Source organism: Sarcophilus harrisii, chromosome 3 (assembly GCF_902635505.1).
Source record: "Sarcophilus harrisii chromosome 3, mSarHar1.11, whole genome shotgun sequence".
Classification (NCBI taxonomy): Eukaryota; Metazoa; Chordata; class Mammalia; order Dasyuromorphia; family Dasyuridae; genus Sarcophilus; species Sarcophilus harrisii.
Window position 1 is genome coordinate 162209427 of NC_045428.1, and position 16306 is coordinate 162225732.

The 16306-nt window shown below is 35.6% G+C and overlaps 1 protein-coding gene across 2 annotated transcripts in view; it reads left to right on the forward strand.

The window, feature by feature from the left end:
- The window catches only part of COL4A2 (collagen type IV alpha 2 chain), a 271485-nt gene extending 260570 nt beyond the window's left edge, over window positions 1-10915 (forward strand). For both annotated transcript variants that reach the window (XM_023500485.2, XM_003765734.4), the window contains exons 45-48: window positions 233-349; window positions 502-693; window positions 1583-1869; window positions 10074-10915. In XM_023500485.2, the coding sequence (XP_023356253.1) occupies window positions 233-349; window positions 502-693; window positions 1583-1869; window positions 10074-10331 (854 nt within the window). In that variant the 3' untranslated portion in view covers window positions 10332-10915. The remainder of the gene's footprint in view (window positions 1-232; window positions 350-501; window positions 694-1582; window positions 1870-10073) is intronic.
- Window positions 10916-16306: the final 5391 nt, after the last annotated feature.

Sequence of the window (16306 nt, forward strand, 5' to 3'; positions counted from 1 at the left end):
AATTCATTTCTATGAGGATTTCACATATTTATTACATACCTAGTATAGTTATTTGTTTTCCCACTGATTCTTACTGATACTAAACTTGGTGACTCTATCCAGGCTTGTGAGGACTGCCTGTTTATCTTTTAAAAATTCATTTCTATGAGGATTTCACATACTTATTACATACCTAGCATAGTTATTTGCTTTCCATTGATTCTTACTGATACTAAACTTGGTGACTATCCAGGTTTGCGAGGACTGCCTGGAAAACCAGGTCCCCAAGGAAGAGGTGGTATGTCAGCCCTTCCAGGATTCAGAGGTGATGAAGGTCCCATGGGTCATCAAGGACCAGTAGGCCAAGAAGGTAAGCGGTGAATCCAAATCATAAGAAAAGAATGTGATACACTCCAGGAATTCCAGAAGATGACATAATTGTTGCTCCCTTGTCAAAACTTAATAGCTTTGCCTTCAAAGAGCCACACAAATGAATTGATTTTTTTTTTCCTTGGTTTCCAGGTGAACCAGGCCGACCAGGAAGTCCTGGGCTACCTGGAATGCCAGGCCGTAGTGTTAGCATTGGTTATCTCCTGGTGAAACACAGTCAGACTGATCAAGAGCCAATGTGTCCAGTTGGCATGAATAAACTCTGGAGTGGATATAGTCTACTATACTTTGAAGGCCAGGAAAAAGCACACAACCAAGATCTTGGTAAGTAGTCTGGACCTATCCAGTCTCCAGAGTTTCCATAATGTGTACTCTAAAGACCTTCAGTTATTTGGCACTAAAAGGGCGACAAGGCAGAGAACAGGTCTTTTCATCACTTGTCACTTATCATGAGTAATTACAAACATTTGTAGTTCAAAATAATAACATAAAGTTAAAAGTAAAACAATAAATAGCTGATCAATAATTTTTCATTGCAATGATTGCTGTTAATCATCCTAGTGGTATAATGTGCTCAGCATGAGTCTCATACATTGTGCCAGTAAAAGCTTCTTTCAAAGGGGTACCTTAACACAGCCCAGTGCCTGATACATAGTGGGTGTGCTTATTGATTCACTAAAGGACCTCAATTATCTTCCTTCTTACTCCACCCTTAATTCTTTATCAGATAATGTCCATTCTTTCTAAACAATAGGATGGGGATAAACAACCATATAAATAAGCACTTCCCCTGAGACCATTTATAAAGTAAGCAACAGATCCAATGAATATTGCAGTAGGTATATTATGGATCATTTTATAAAATAATCTATCTCTGCTCTCTAGTTTAGAGTTTTCACATATACTTGCCAAAGAACTATTTTTATAGACCCACTGATATAGGAAACCAGAGAATGGAATGATGTGGGAGGGAAGAATAGATTTTAGCAAGGATGGGGGTGGAACATACACAAATTTATCATTTAAAGAATATTGGCAGACAGGAGAGTGAATACTTTTTGGAGAGAACTGCAATGTCCCCCTAAGTCATGTTTGAAATTTGGAGCAAGGGAAAGTAATAAGTCCTAGATTCCATGTATTGTCATGCCTGGGAAGAATTTCTTCCAACCCAGAGCAGGTTGTTTGAACTCTCAGCCTGGCTTTGTTTTGGCAGGACTGGCTGGCTCGTGCTTGGCCCGTTTCAGCACCATGCCTTTCCTGTACTGCAACCCTGGAGACATCTGCCATTATGCCAGCCGGAACGACAAATCCTACTGGCTCTCAACAACTGCACCACTGCCTATGATGCCGGTGGCAGAAGACGAAATTAAACCTTATATCAGCCGTTGCTCTGTATGCGAAGCCCCTGCCGTGGCCATTGCCGTCCACAGCCAAGATGTCTCCATCCCCCACTGTCCTGCAGGGTGGCGCAGCTTATGGATTGGCTACTCCTTTCTCATGGTATGTGGTACTTTTCCAGGTTTTTTTCTTGTTTAGGAGAAAAACAACCAGGACCTACTTAAGACAACTTTTAAAGTTTAGACTTAGGTAAGCCCCAAAAGAACTGCCTGAATGTTTGGTGATTATGCAAATGTATGCACGTAGAAATACTGGATTTAGAGTCAGATCTGACTTTGAGTTCCCCTATTTAATGTAATCTTTGGTAAAACCTTTCTCAGTTTTCTCATCTCTAAACGTGACTTAGACTAGATAATTCAAAAGGTTTCTTCTTGCTCTAATATTCTGTGATTCTGTTAGTCTGTCTTAGCAAATTTGGAACTAGGAGAATGAACTGACCAGGAATTACCAGAAATTAAATATCCATATGCTCTACTAGGCTTTAAATAGTGAGGAGTAAATATAAGCTCAAAGACTTCAAGCTGGCAGGACCTTAGGCATAATCCAAGTCCCTTATGTTAAACAAATGTAGAAAATGAGATCCAGACAAGTTTAATGACTTGCCCACTTAATTGTCACAGGAAAGGAGAGAGAAGGCTTGAAGCAACCTTTTTTTACTCCAAATCTAGCACTATTTTCCCTGCAAAACCCAGTATTGGAAGAGGTTACCTAAGGAGGAGATCATACCTTTGATTCTTACCAACATTTAACTGTAAGATGCAAAAAGGCAACCCTCAGCTTTGGCTGGTTCCATTTGGATCCTACTTAAAGGGGACAGAATAGGCTGATGGAATTTTCTTTTGTTCCTAAAATTATATTATTAAGGAGAGAAACAGATTAAAGAAAAGAAATATCATTTTTATTTCTTAGTGTTGATAACAGTATTGCTTGAGAATGCCAAATCTTTTATATTAACAAAGAGCATAAAATTTGAAGTGACTCTCAACCAAATGCAGATATGTTCAGGAAGCAAATAAAACGAGTGTCCAAGTCTTGATATTCTTATGTCATAGATACAATCCAGTTCAGGGTAATTACTATGTAAAACTCTGTATAACAGAAGGCACAATTTCTGCCTCTGAAGTTGCTTATCATTTGATTTTAACTTCAAGGAATTCCAAAAACAATTTGTCTTTCATTTGGACAGCCTCCAAAGTCCCTCTCTGAAATAGGTAAAGAACAAGTTTTGTTAAGTTTTTTTTTTTTAAATTCCCATTTTAAACTTTTAAAATCAAATGAGCTTTCTCCCTTCTGAAAAACTAATTACATATTATCCTAAGAAAGGTCAGAGCAGCCCCTTTTCTCATTAGCAATTACATTTCAAATTAATGTCATTAGAACAGATTAATAGGATTTGCACATTTAATCTTCTGCTTACACATCCCAAAATTGCAAGCTGGTCTGAGTGTTCTTTTCCACAAACTTGCATGAGTGATAAGATATGACAGAGATAGCAAAGTCCTCTGATAACATGCTGAGGTAGGGGACAGCTACATGGTATATGAGGTCTGGAATTCCTAAACTTCCCAGAACTCCAGATAAATTCTCTGTCAACTTTCCAAGTAGATAAATTGAGCTTTCTGTTTGCTGTCTTTGTGTGTGTGTCTTTGTGGTAGGGTCTTAAAAACTAAAACTCTCAGTGGTTTTGTCTGTACAGTAACTACCCCGTGATCTTTTCTGTCCTTGACCAAAATACAGTTTATTGTTGCATACTAATGACTGTTGGCATAATAAACTGATAACAACCAGAGATGAACCCACAAAGGGAAGATACAGCAGAGGCAAATGGCCCTGAAAACACTGCTTAGCTAGACAGTTACCGACTAACCAGTGGAATGGAATTCAAGTTCAGAGACTTACTCACTTAACTGTCTTGTGGGAGTAGAAGCAGAATTTGAATCCAGTCTCTCTGACTCCAAATCCCCTTCATTATACAAGGAAATAGGAACAAAATCCTTGATGACTTTTAGCTATATTTAAATCCATTACTCAGGTACCACTTAGGTGCCTTAATGGGGTCTGCACCTCTAGGGGAATCCAGTAGCAGGAATTTAAGGAGGACCACCACTCTCCCAAGTATTAGCTCATCCATATTCCAGAGGGGATGTGAAGAAACTCCACTTATATACATTGCCCATCATGCGGTAACTAAGATACAAGTGTTCTACTTTGCCTTATTCTAGGGCTTAGTACCCTTGGATCTATGAACTCCCAAGAGAATCATGAATAAATTTCAGGCGGTCCATAAATTTAGATGAGAAAAAAAGTCTTTATTTCAAAATAATTGATTCATTTTGTAATTCTATATATTGTGTGCACTTTAAAACACTACATTGAAAAGAGTTCCATGACACAAGAAGGGTTAAGAGCTCTCACTTTAGTGGGCATTAGGCCCATTCAGCTTTTCCAAGAAAGCTAACAATCCTGCAGTGGGGGGCTTCCCAATTTCATGCTGTTCAGCAAACAAAAGAACATTTTACTTTGCTTCCAGGTGACTAGAACCTAGTATCTATAGCCTCCAAAGTTGGTGGCTATAAAATGTGTCTTGTCATGTAAATGAAATCAAGAGACAATAAATTTTGAGGACAGGCATTTTTTTTTTATCTCCACCATTTAGTACAGTGACTGGCATATACTAGGAATTTAATAAATGCTTGCTGAAAGGAGGATAGCTTTGAAAGTAACACTGAACTTTTTATCTACTTTTTTAAAAGTGAGTTTTGTGAAATATAATTCTCTTTTCCTGTTCTACTTTATGTATGGAAATGTTCTCTCTCGCTCTCTTTTTTTTTTTTGTTTTTTGGTATTAATTAAATTCACAGGGAAAATTAATTCATTAAATTCAGGGAGGAAACTTTTTAATGCTTGTTGATTGAAAAAAAGTAATATAGCAAAGCAAAGCTTTTTATAAAGTTACATTTGGGAAACAGAAATAGCCCCAAGACTTCCAAGCTAATCAAGTCATTTCAAGCTTTTACAGAAAATCAAGTGAGGCAATAAATGTATTATCTATCAGATATTTTATAAACCCCATTTAAATGTTAGCTATTATTACGATTAGGCTACTCTACCCATAATATACTTGAATTCAACTGGAAGAAGTCAGTTTGTGAAGTTATAATATCGAAACTTACTCTAGACTCTAGACCCTTCTTTCCTCTGAGATTCATGGTACTTTACAAAATTTCTATAATCTTTATTACATCCTTTTGACATGGATTGTTATTCTGGAATGAGCAGATTTGCATCTACTGTCCTTGTTCCAAAGGAATGAAGGTTTTATACATAAACTCTTAGAAATAAATTTTAGAAGGCTATTAGTCTATTATTATTATGCACATGACAAAACAACTCAGCAAAACTAGCTAAAAAATCTGACATTTACACAGCATTCTGATCCTAGAATCCATCTCCTCTGTAAAAAGGTAAGTAAGGCTCCTTTAGTATGGTGTGCTTTTATAATTCTTGCTGTATTGCCAGAAGTTTCTAGAAAATATAGCATTGATTTGATTCTACCAAAAACATAATAGAAAACCTGTTTTCCAACTGTCTTGCTAACACTGAATTTTATCATTTTAAGCTTTTTTCCCCAATGAAACACCTAAAATTGTTTTATATTTCATTAATCTGAATATTAAAATGTAAATACATTTTGAATTATTAATAATAGCTATTATCAACAACTTCCACTTTTTTTAAATTGTGTTATTAAACAAGGGGTATCATTTTCCTAAACTTGTATTAACCAATAAAATGTTTAATCAATAAAGCACTTAATCAATCAATAATATAAGCACTTACAATGTATGTGCCAGAAACTCTTTTAAGCACTGGGGATACAAAAAGAGACAAAAGATAGTTTCTGCTTTTCAAGGAGCTTATAATAGATTCAGAATGCTTGAGGTTAATATCACCTAACTTCTCTGGCCATCAGCTTTTCATTGTAAAATGTTAAATTAAAGGACTGTTTAATCTTTCTGTGTCATGAACTTCTTGGGTTTATGACAAAACTTATGACCCCTTCACAGAATAATGTTTTTATTTTTTATTTCAATTTATTTTTCAGTTTAGCAATTATTTTTAAATTTTTTCTTAATTCTCACTCTATCCAATGAGAAGGCAAGCAATATATCAATTATACATATGAAGTGATACAAAACATTTCCATATTAACCACATTGCCAAGAAAATAAAGTGAAAGCATGTTTCAATCTGTACTCAATTTATCAATTTTCTTTGTAGAGGTGGATAGCATTTTTGATTATGGTTCTCTTGGATCATCATATCAATTGGAATTGCTAAATCTTTCTTTTTTTTTTTTATTTAATAGCCTTTTATTTACAGGATATATACATGGGTAACTTTACAGCATTAACAATTGCCAAACCTCTTGTTCCAATTTTTCACCTCTTACCCCCCCACCCCCTCCCCTAGATGGCAGGATGACCAGTAGATGTTAAATATATTAAAATATAAATTAGATACACAAAGTATACATGACCAAAACGTTATTTTGCTGTACAAAAAGAATCAGACTCTGAAATATTGTACAATTAGCTTGTGAAGGAATTCAAAAATGCAGGTGGGCATAAATATAGGGATTGGGAATTCAATGTAATGGTTTTTAGTCATCTCCCAGAGTTCTTTTTCTGGGCATAGCTAGTTCAGTTCATTACTGCTCCATTAGAAATGATTTGGTTGATCTCGTTGCTGAGGATGGCCTGGTCCATCAGAACTGGTCATCATATAGTATTGTTGTTGAAGTATATAATGATCTCCTGGTCCTGCTCATTTCACTCAGCATCAGTTCATGTAAGTCTCTCCAGGCCTTTCTGAAATCATCCTGTTGGTCATTTCTTACAGAACAGTAATGGAATTGCTAAATCTTTCACAGTTGATCATCATTACAGTATTGCTGTTATGTATACAATCTTCTGGTTCTGCTCACTTCACCTATATATAAGTCTTCCTATATTTTTCTGAAATATCCCCTTCATTTCTTATAGCACAACAGTAAAATTTTGTTTTTAAATGCATAAAAAAACACACAGCATTACAAAGAAAACCAATTATCTGGAAATAAAGATATCAGTTTTTCCCATCAAAATTCAAGAATCTCATCAAATCTATCCATTGGCTTCCTGGTAGGCTAAGAATCACAACACTAAATGATTTCCAGTGTCTCTGTGATCCTTTGATGATGAAATTAAGGAATACTAAACAGTATTTGGATGTTGAGTATTTATTTCATTTTATTATTTATATCTAGCATCATGCTTTTGCCTACAAATGTCTGCCTTTTTCAAATTTAGTTAGGATTTTTCTAGATAGTCAAGGAGTATTTGTTAGTACCTCCTTTGTGCCAGGCAACATGCTAAGTGCTGGAGGATACAAAAAAAGGCAAAATATAGTCCCTGCCCCTAGGGAGCTCACAATCTAATGAAGGGGGACAACAGTCAAATTATTATGTACAAGCTATATCCAACATAAATTGTAATAATTTAGAGAGGAAAGGCACTAAGCATTAAGAGTCTCAGAGAATATCACAGCATAGGAGTTAATATCTAAACCATGTGACCAAAATTTTCACATTCCATATTCTGAAAATTTTTTTTATAATTCCCAGCTTGCTTTACCAACACTAATGATAGCTATTGTGATGAGTTTTGAGATTCAAAATTTGACCCTGTCCAAGGTATTTGCTTGGGAAAAGAAATTAAGTGACCAGGATAACATAATTTCCACTGTTCCTTTTAGACAGAAATATGCTAGTAAATGTTTAATGACCAGCTCTTTGAGGGAAAAGCATTTACAAAATACACTTTTTCAAAGTTTATATATATATATTATATATATATATATATATATATATATATATATATATATATATGTATATGTATTATATATATATATGTATATGTGTGTGTGTATATATATATATGTATATGTGTGTGTGTGTATATATATATATATATATATATATATACACACACACACACACACATTTTTTCCCAATTAGATGTTTACATTTATAAAAACCAATTTTTGATGTTTATTTTTTTTGAGTTCCAAATTCTCTTCCTCTCAGCTTTCCCCCTCTTTCAAAAAGCAAGAAATTTGATATAGACCATACATGTTCAGTCATGCAAAATATAATTCTATATTAGCTATATTGCGAAAGAAAAGTTAAAAAATAACAGGAAAATTAGTATGCTTTGATCTGCATTGAGACTCTATTGGTTCTATTTCTGAGGGCAGATAACATGTTTTATCATAAGTCCTTCAGAATTGTCTTGGATCATTGTATTGTGGGAATAATTGTGATTCAGAGCTGATCATAATATAATATTGCTATTACTGGTTTTGTTCAATTCACTTTGCATCATTTCATGTAAATTTTTCATGTTTTTCTGAAATTATCCTGCTCATCATTGGGGGGGGGGGGTAATTATCTTTTTTTAAAAATTTTATACATTTTTATTACAGCTTTTTATTTTCAAAATATACGCATGGATATTGACCCTTATAAAATCTTGTGTTCCAAATTTTTCCCTCCCTTCCCCTGTGAAGGTTTTCTGGAGGCAGCCTTAGTCTCAGTTGAAATAAATAATTACTCCAAAATCGCAGCCAGGTGATAAAAGTTCAGATCTTTTATTGTGTCCTTCAATATAACCCGGTTAGCCCAGAGACCTATCTCTCTGCTTGAGCTCTTACAGCTTTGTCCTTGGCTTCTGCCTCTGCTTTCTTTAGCCTCCAGCCAGCACCAAGGTAGAAGATGCAATGAATCTCTTGTCTCGAAGATAGGGCTTGTAGGCTTTCTTCCAGAGTGCTCCGTCTCCCACCCCAGTCGATGTTCACAAGAAAACTCTCCAAGAAACTCCCTCAAGTAACTCTCTTGAGCTCCCAAAGAAAAACTCTTTCAAGTAACTACCTCAAGCTCTAAGAGCTTCCTGTTATATATGATCTCCCAAAGGTTAACTCCGCCTTCTGGAGGGAGAGGGATTTCTGGGTTATCTCCCAGAGTGCTCTCTGGCCCTAAGGGAGGTGTGAATTTGGTGTTTCTAAACCCTGAATTCTCCCAAACGTGTGAACTCCATTGAGTACTTAGATACTTATGAGCTCTCTAAAGGTGTGAACACAAGCATTGTTCTATCAGTATTAGCAACTTATCACCTTGTAAGGATTGGCTCTAAGGTGTGAACCACTAAGCGCTGTATCAATTCTATTGAATTAACACCAGGATTCTGACATCACCCTTGAGTTATCACCTTGTTTCAAGTTGAGTTGACACTAGGATTCCCACATCCCCCCATTCCCTCCCCTTACTCCTTAGAGCACAATAGTATCCCATCACATCCATATACCATAGTTTGTTCAGACATCCCCTTGATAGGCATCCTCTCAATTTCCACCCCTTCCCCCCTCCAAAAAAAAACTGCTATAAATATGTATATGTGTGAGTTTGTCGTTTTTTCCTTTTTTTTTTTTTTTTTTTTTTTAATTTCTTTTGTAATTTCTAGGTCAAAACATATGAATAGCTTTATGGCCTTTTAGACATAATTCCAAATTGCTCTTCAAAATGGTTGGATCAGCTCACAACTCTACCAACTTTTAAATCTCATCTGTATCAACACTTTCATTCATTGTTTTCCAAAATCTAAGTAATAAACAAAACAAAAATATTTGTATTTATCGATTTCTGGGGTACGAAATGCTCATTGAAAATTATCAATTCTAAGAACTCTGGGAGATGACTAAAAACCATTACATTGAATTCCCAATCCCTATATTTATGCCCACCTGCATTTTTGATTTCCTTCACAAGCTAATTGTACAATATTTCAGAGTCTGATTTTTTTTTGTACAGCAAAACAACGGTTTGGTCACGTATACTTATTGTGTATCTAATTTATATTTTAATATATTTAACATCTACTGGTCATCCTGCCATCTGGGGGAGGGGGTGGGGAGGGGGTAAGAGGTGAAAAATTGGAACAAGAGGTTTGACAATTGTTAATGCTGTAAAGTTACCCATGCATATATCCGGTAAATAAAAGGCTATTAAATAAAAAAAATAAAAAAATTGTAAAAAAAAAAAAAAAAAGAAAAGAAAGAAAGAAAATTATCAATTCTAAGGAGCCAATTTAAATTCTAAAATAACGCTAACTGGCCCCGAGTTTCTTTCCAACTTTAACAAGCCCCCCACGTCCCATTCTAAAAACCTCATTTTTATTTCTACCTTTGGTTTTCGTGTCCCCTTCTTACAGCACACAGCCGCGGGGGACGAGGGCGGCGGACAGTCGCTGGTGTCTCCCGGAAGCTGTCTGGAGGACTTCCGGGCCACGCCTTTTATCGAATGCAACGGCGGCCGAGGCACCTGCCACTACTTCGCCAACAAGTACAGCTTTTGGCTTACCACCATTCCCGAGCAGAACTTCCAGGCCTCCCCATCGGCAGACACCCTGAAGGCCGGGCTCATCCGAACTCACATCAGCCGCTGCCAGGTCTGCATGAAGAACCTTTAACCTTTCCCCCCGGAAGTCGGCGGAAGCAACCACAACACGTGACCTTGTGGCCAAAGAGAGTCAATTTTGGTGCTTAACTTATTACCTCAAATGCTGAACAGGTTGTGTTTTTTTTTTAAACTAAAGGAATATGGCACCAGCACTTATACCAGTCTTTTCTCTAGTATCAAACAACTCTTGCCTGTCGTAACTTTTTTCCCGTCTCCAAAGGAACTTCCTCATCTTTTTTTTTTTTTTTTTTTTTCTAACCCTCTGACTGACCCTTCCTTAAACAATAACCACTAACACAGGAAGTCCTCCCCAATGCGTCACACTGCGTAAGCACGTAGCGCTATAATTGAGCTAATTCAGTAATGCGTTTTCTAGACACATATCTAGCCTCTCGTACTTTCCACTGCCGGCAAATATCGCTTGCTAATTTATGGGATGATGCCAGGTGGGGCGAGAAAATGAACATATATGGTCTGCATTGGTAGAAACTCCCAGGAAGATAAAGTCCATTCTAACTTCGTCATTGCAGAGTAGGAATATCGGCGTCCAGTCTGTGACTGACTGACCATTTGGACTAAAAAAAAAAAAAAAAATCACACCACGTGGTATTTTTTTATTTTTTTATTTTTTTTTTAATAGCCTTTTATTTACAGGATATATACATAGGTAACTTTACAGCATTAACAATTGCCAAACCTCTTGTTCCAATTTTTCACCTCTTACCCCCCACCCCCTCCCCTAAATGGCAGGATGACCAGTAGATGTTAAAATATATTAAAATATAAATTAGATAACGTGGTATTTTTTTAGCTAGCCCGATAGCTTTATCAAAATATTTCTCTTTGTAGTCAAATTCTAAATACATTCTCACGTAGGAGAATATCCGAGTACTTGTGTGCACCTCCACCAGGGTGAACGGTGCTTTTTTAGAAGTTTCTGCCTCTTCTTAGAATCCGTTAACAGGGCTTACAAATGAGGCATTAGAAAATCAGACGGCTGTAAAACTAGAAAAGACGTCTTTGCTATCATTTAGTCACCTGCCTGAAAACGGAGGCTTGAGGGAAAATGACTTTTCCCAAAGCCACCCAACTGGACTGGGATTGGAATACAAGGTTCTGACGTCTAGTCTTCCCCTCCCGGCGGTGTCCACTTTGAGACGCGTCAAATATTCTTTCGGAAGGATGAGCTTCTGAAATTTTAATTTGTGTCTTTCTATTAGCGCAAGTTATCCTGGAAAAGTTATGTTTCGTTCCTTTTAGTAATTTGTGTTTTTTATGATTGTTCTACCTTGGCCGTAACTATAACAAAATAAACGTGTTCTTGAGTTTATTTTCTGAATTCTAAATTGTTGGCTGTGTTTGATTTTCTGATATTTTGTAGAGCAAAGAATTTGTATAGATACACGCGGCATAGTAGGTTTGATTTCTTAAAAGATTGATGAGTTTATAAGTAAGCTCTTATATTTGATGAGTTACTAAGAAAGCTTTTTTTTTCTCTCTCTCTCTCTATGATGCTAAAACTCTTCTTTATCTGCCCAATATGCACCCAAGCCTAGATTTTATTTTATACCTCTGAGCCACAGATGTTTTTCACCTTTTGAAAGTACTTAATCAATTTCACTATAGTGCCATTCACAAAAAAAATTAAAATAAAAAAAGTTTAAAAAAAAAAAAAAGCGTGTGTATGAGTATGTGAGAAAAACAGAAAGAAAGGGAGGGAAAGAGAGACAGAGACAAAAAGAGAGAGAAAGAGAAGGAGAGGAAGAAGAAAAAGGAGGATGAAGAAGAGGAGGAAAAAATGAAGACTGAAACAGAAATTTTTTTTTTAATTTAATAGCCTTTTATTTACAGGTTATATGCATGGGTAACTTTACAGCGTTAACAATCGCCAAACCTCTTGTTCCAATTTTTCACCTCTTACCCCCCACCCCCTCCCCTAGATGGCAGGATGACCAGTAGATGTTAAATATATTAAAATATAAATTATTATTATTATTTTTCATTTAATAGCCTTTTATTTACAGGATATATGCATGGGTAACTTTACAGCATTAACAATTGCCAAACCTCTTGTTCCAATTTTCACCTCTTACCCCCACCCCTCCCTAGATGGCAGGATGACCAGTAGATGTTAAATATATTAAAATATAAATTATTGTTATTTTTTTTCATTTAATAGCCTTTTATTTACAGGATATATACATGGGTAACTACAGCATTAACAATCGCCAAACCTCTTGTTCCAATTTTTCACCTCTTACCCCCCCCCCTCCCTAGATGGCAGGATGACCAGTAGATGTTAAATACATTAAAATATAAATTACATACACAATAAGTATACCCGACCAAAACATTATTTTGCTGTATAAAAAGAATCAGACTCTGAAATATTGTACAATTAGCTTGTGAAGGAAATCAAAAATGCAGGTGGGCATAAATATAGGAATTGGGAATTCAATGTAATGGTTTTTAGTTATCTCCCAAAGTTCTTTCTCTGGGCATAGCTGGTTCAGTTCATTACTGCTCCATTGCAAATGATTTGGTTGATCTCGTGAAACAGAAAATCTAAGGGGGGACGAGTTTGTTAAAATTTATTGCTTAAATAAAAAAAAAAATTTATTGCTTATTAGGTTTTGTAAGAAATGCTCTAGCTACCACCAATGTGAATTTTTTGGGAAGAAAGCAGAAATTTACTTCCAAACCTGTTAGATTAGAGTAGAATTCTTTCCCACACATAGCAATGGAAAGTCATTAATTAGTCCCCTTAGCATTACATATGGAATTAATATAAAGTTAAAATCAGACAATATCAGTGTATTTATGGGGGGGAAATAAAAGAATCTGGAAAAGTATAAACAGAGTAATTGTTTCTGCAGAGAACACCATGACGTGGGTTTTTTTCCTCTTTTTATTTTTTAGTGATGCATTACTACTGTTTTTAAATATTGCTTCCTTCATCATATCTCCTATCAAACCCAAGGGAGAAAAAAGAGCCTTCCATTGTAATAAGTTTTTATCAAAATACTCACCCAGGCACATAAATCTAATGATATCCTCTTGGCCTTGATGCTTTGAAATAATTTCTTTTTTTTTTTTTTTTTTTTGCTTTGAAATAATTTCAAAGAACATTATCTTCAATCTCCAGAAGAAAACTTTATGTTAAATCTCTTCAAAGAAAAAAAAATCTATTTGGTGAAATAAATAAGGAAATTGAGTGAGCTTCCTTGCCATTATATTCTGAATAAATTAAGCAACTCTTTCAGGGACACCATCAAAAACAATATTTGTTCCTAAATTTCCTCTTTAGCTAAGATAAGCACCCCTCCATACCCCCTCAATTGGTTGAACATTTGAAATTTTTGCCTGTCTAGTTCCTAGATTTTTGATGTCTGTTTGTGGTCCAGCTCTTAGTACATATCCCAGTACAAAAATGGTGCTTATAAAATGCTTGTTAATTTGACTTGGTTCACAGTTAATGGGAATAGTGTTCTATTCAGAATGTAGTCTTCAATCTTAAAGCTGGTGTAGATAAAGTCAGAAGCACAAGATCAAAATTGTTTCAACTTCTAATGAGAAAAAAAAAAAGGTTGGACCACAAAATGTAAACTTAAAACAATAAAATCCTACTGACCCAAAGTTGCAAATTTATGCCACTTTAAAAGTAACTGTTAGATCAGAAGTCCTTACTTTTTTGTTTCTGTTTGCTGAAGCCTATGGACCCCTTCTCAGATTAAAGCTTTTAAATATATAAAATACCGAGAGAAAGTATTGTAGATAAATGTTATAATGAATAAGAGTCCTGAACCTGAAGTCCGGAAGACTCATCTTCCTGAATTCAAATCTGCCCTCACTTAGTAACTGTGTGACCCTGGACATAATCCTGTTTGCCTCAGTTTCTTCATCTGTGAAATGAGCTGGAAAATAGCAAACCACTCCAATACCTCTCCCCAGAAAACCCTAAATGGGGTCCTGAAGGAGCAGGTCATAACTGAACGAAACATTTTTTTAAAAACAAGTTCATATTTCTAGTCATATGAAAAGATGCTACAAGTCATTATTAATCAGAGAAATGCAAATTAAGACAACTCTAAGATACCACTACACACCTGTCAGATTGGCTAAGATGACAGGAAAAAAAATATGATTTTGGAGGGGATGTGGAAAACTGGGACTTGATCATTTTGGTGGGTTGTGGCGAATCCCAACCATTCTGGAGAAGTAGTTTGGAACTATGCTCAAAAAGTTATCAAACTGCATACCCTTCATCCAGATTTACTTGGGCTTATACCCCAAAGAATACTAAAGAATGGAAAGGGACCTGTATTGCAACAATTTTGTGGACCCTCTTTGTAGTAACAGAAACTGGAAACTAGTGGATGCCCATCAGTTGGAGAAAGCTGAATAAAGTGGCATATAAAATGGAATATTATTGTTCTTAGAAAGCCTTAGGATGATTTCAGAAAGGCCTGGAGATTTACCCGAACTGATGCTGGGTAAATAGCGGAAGGAGATTTATAACTTCAACAAAATACTAGATATGACCAGTTCTGATGGACCAGGCCATCCTCAACAAAGATCAACCAAATCATTTCTAATGGGCAGTAATGAACTGAACTAGCTATGCCCAGAAAAAAATTCTGGGGAAATGACTAAAAACCATTACTTGAATTAATCCCTATATTTATCCCTGCATTTTTAATTCCTTACAAGCTAATTTACAATATTTCAAGTCTATTCTTTTTGTACAAAAATCTTTAGTCATGTATACTTATTTTATCAAGTTATTTTTAATATATTTTATCTACTTCATCCTCCATCTAGGGAGGGTGGGATAAAGGGTAAGAGGTGAAAAATTTGGAACAAAATTTGAAAATTTTAATCTTAAAGTTACCCATGTATAAATCCTGTAAATAAAAACATTAAATAAAAAAAAAAAAAAAGACCAACGGATGATTTCAGAAAAGGCCTGGAAGACTTACACAAACTGATCGGAAGAATACAGGCCAGGAGATCATTATAACTTAACAACAATACTATTGATGACCAGTTCTGATGGACCAGGCCATCCTCACAAATCAACCAAATCTTTCCAATGGGCAGTAATAACGAACCAGCCCCGCCCAGAGAAAGAACTCTGGGATGATAAAAACCTTACATTGAATTCCTAGTCCCCATATTTTCCCCACCTGCATTTTGATTTCCTTCCAACTAATTGTACAATATTTCAAGTCTGATTCTTTTTGTACAACAAAAACGTTTGTCATGTAATTTGTTATCTAATTTATATTTAATTATATTTAACATCACTGTCATTCTGCCATCTGGGGGAGTTTGGGGGATAAGAGGTGAAAAATTGGAACAAGAGGTTTGGCAATTGTTAAAAAAATAAATAAATAAAAAATAAAAAAAAAAAAAAAAAAAACAAGTTCATAAGAATTGTACTTTTAAACTATATTGGATTGCCTACTGTCTTGGGGGGGGAGAGGGAGAAAAAATTGGAACACAAAATTTCACAAAGGTGGAATGTTGAAAACTATCTTTCCATGTAGTTGGGAAAATAAAATACTATTTTAAAAATACTGGTGCAGGGGGAAACAAGTTTATAAACCCCAGATGAAGAATCCTTAGATTAGAGATTTCCCATTAAAAATTTTCTAAACTCTGAATCTGGCATCCAAAAGACAGGTCTTTCTGGTCCTCCTATGTTTTTGAGTATATGAAATTTTGCTAGAATAGCATCTCAACACTCAAGAAAAGACCTGGGAGTGTTAGTTAGCCCTGACTAAAAAAGCTGGGTGAATTCTAAAATTGGAATCACCTCTGTCTCCCAAATCCATTTTACAAAACCATCAATGAAGTCTACTGAATGATGCTAACCCAAGATGCTGCAGCAACAGATATGCTAACAGGAGTCCTCAAACTACAGCCCACCAGCCAGATGCAACAGCTGAGGACGATTATCCCCCTCACCCAGGGCTATGAAGT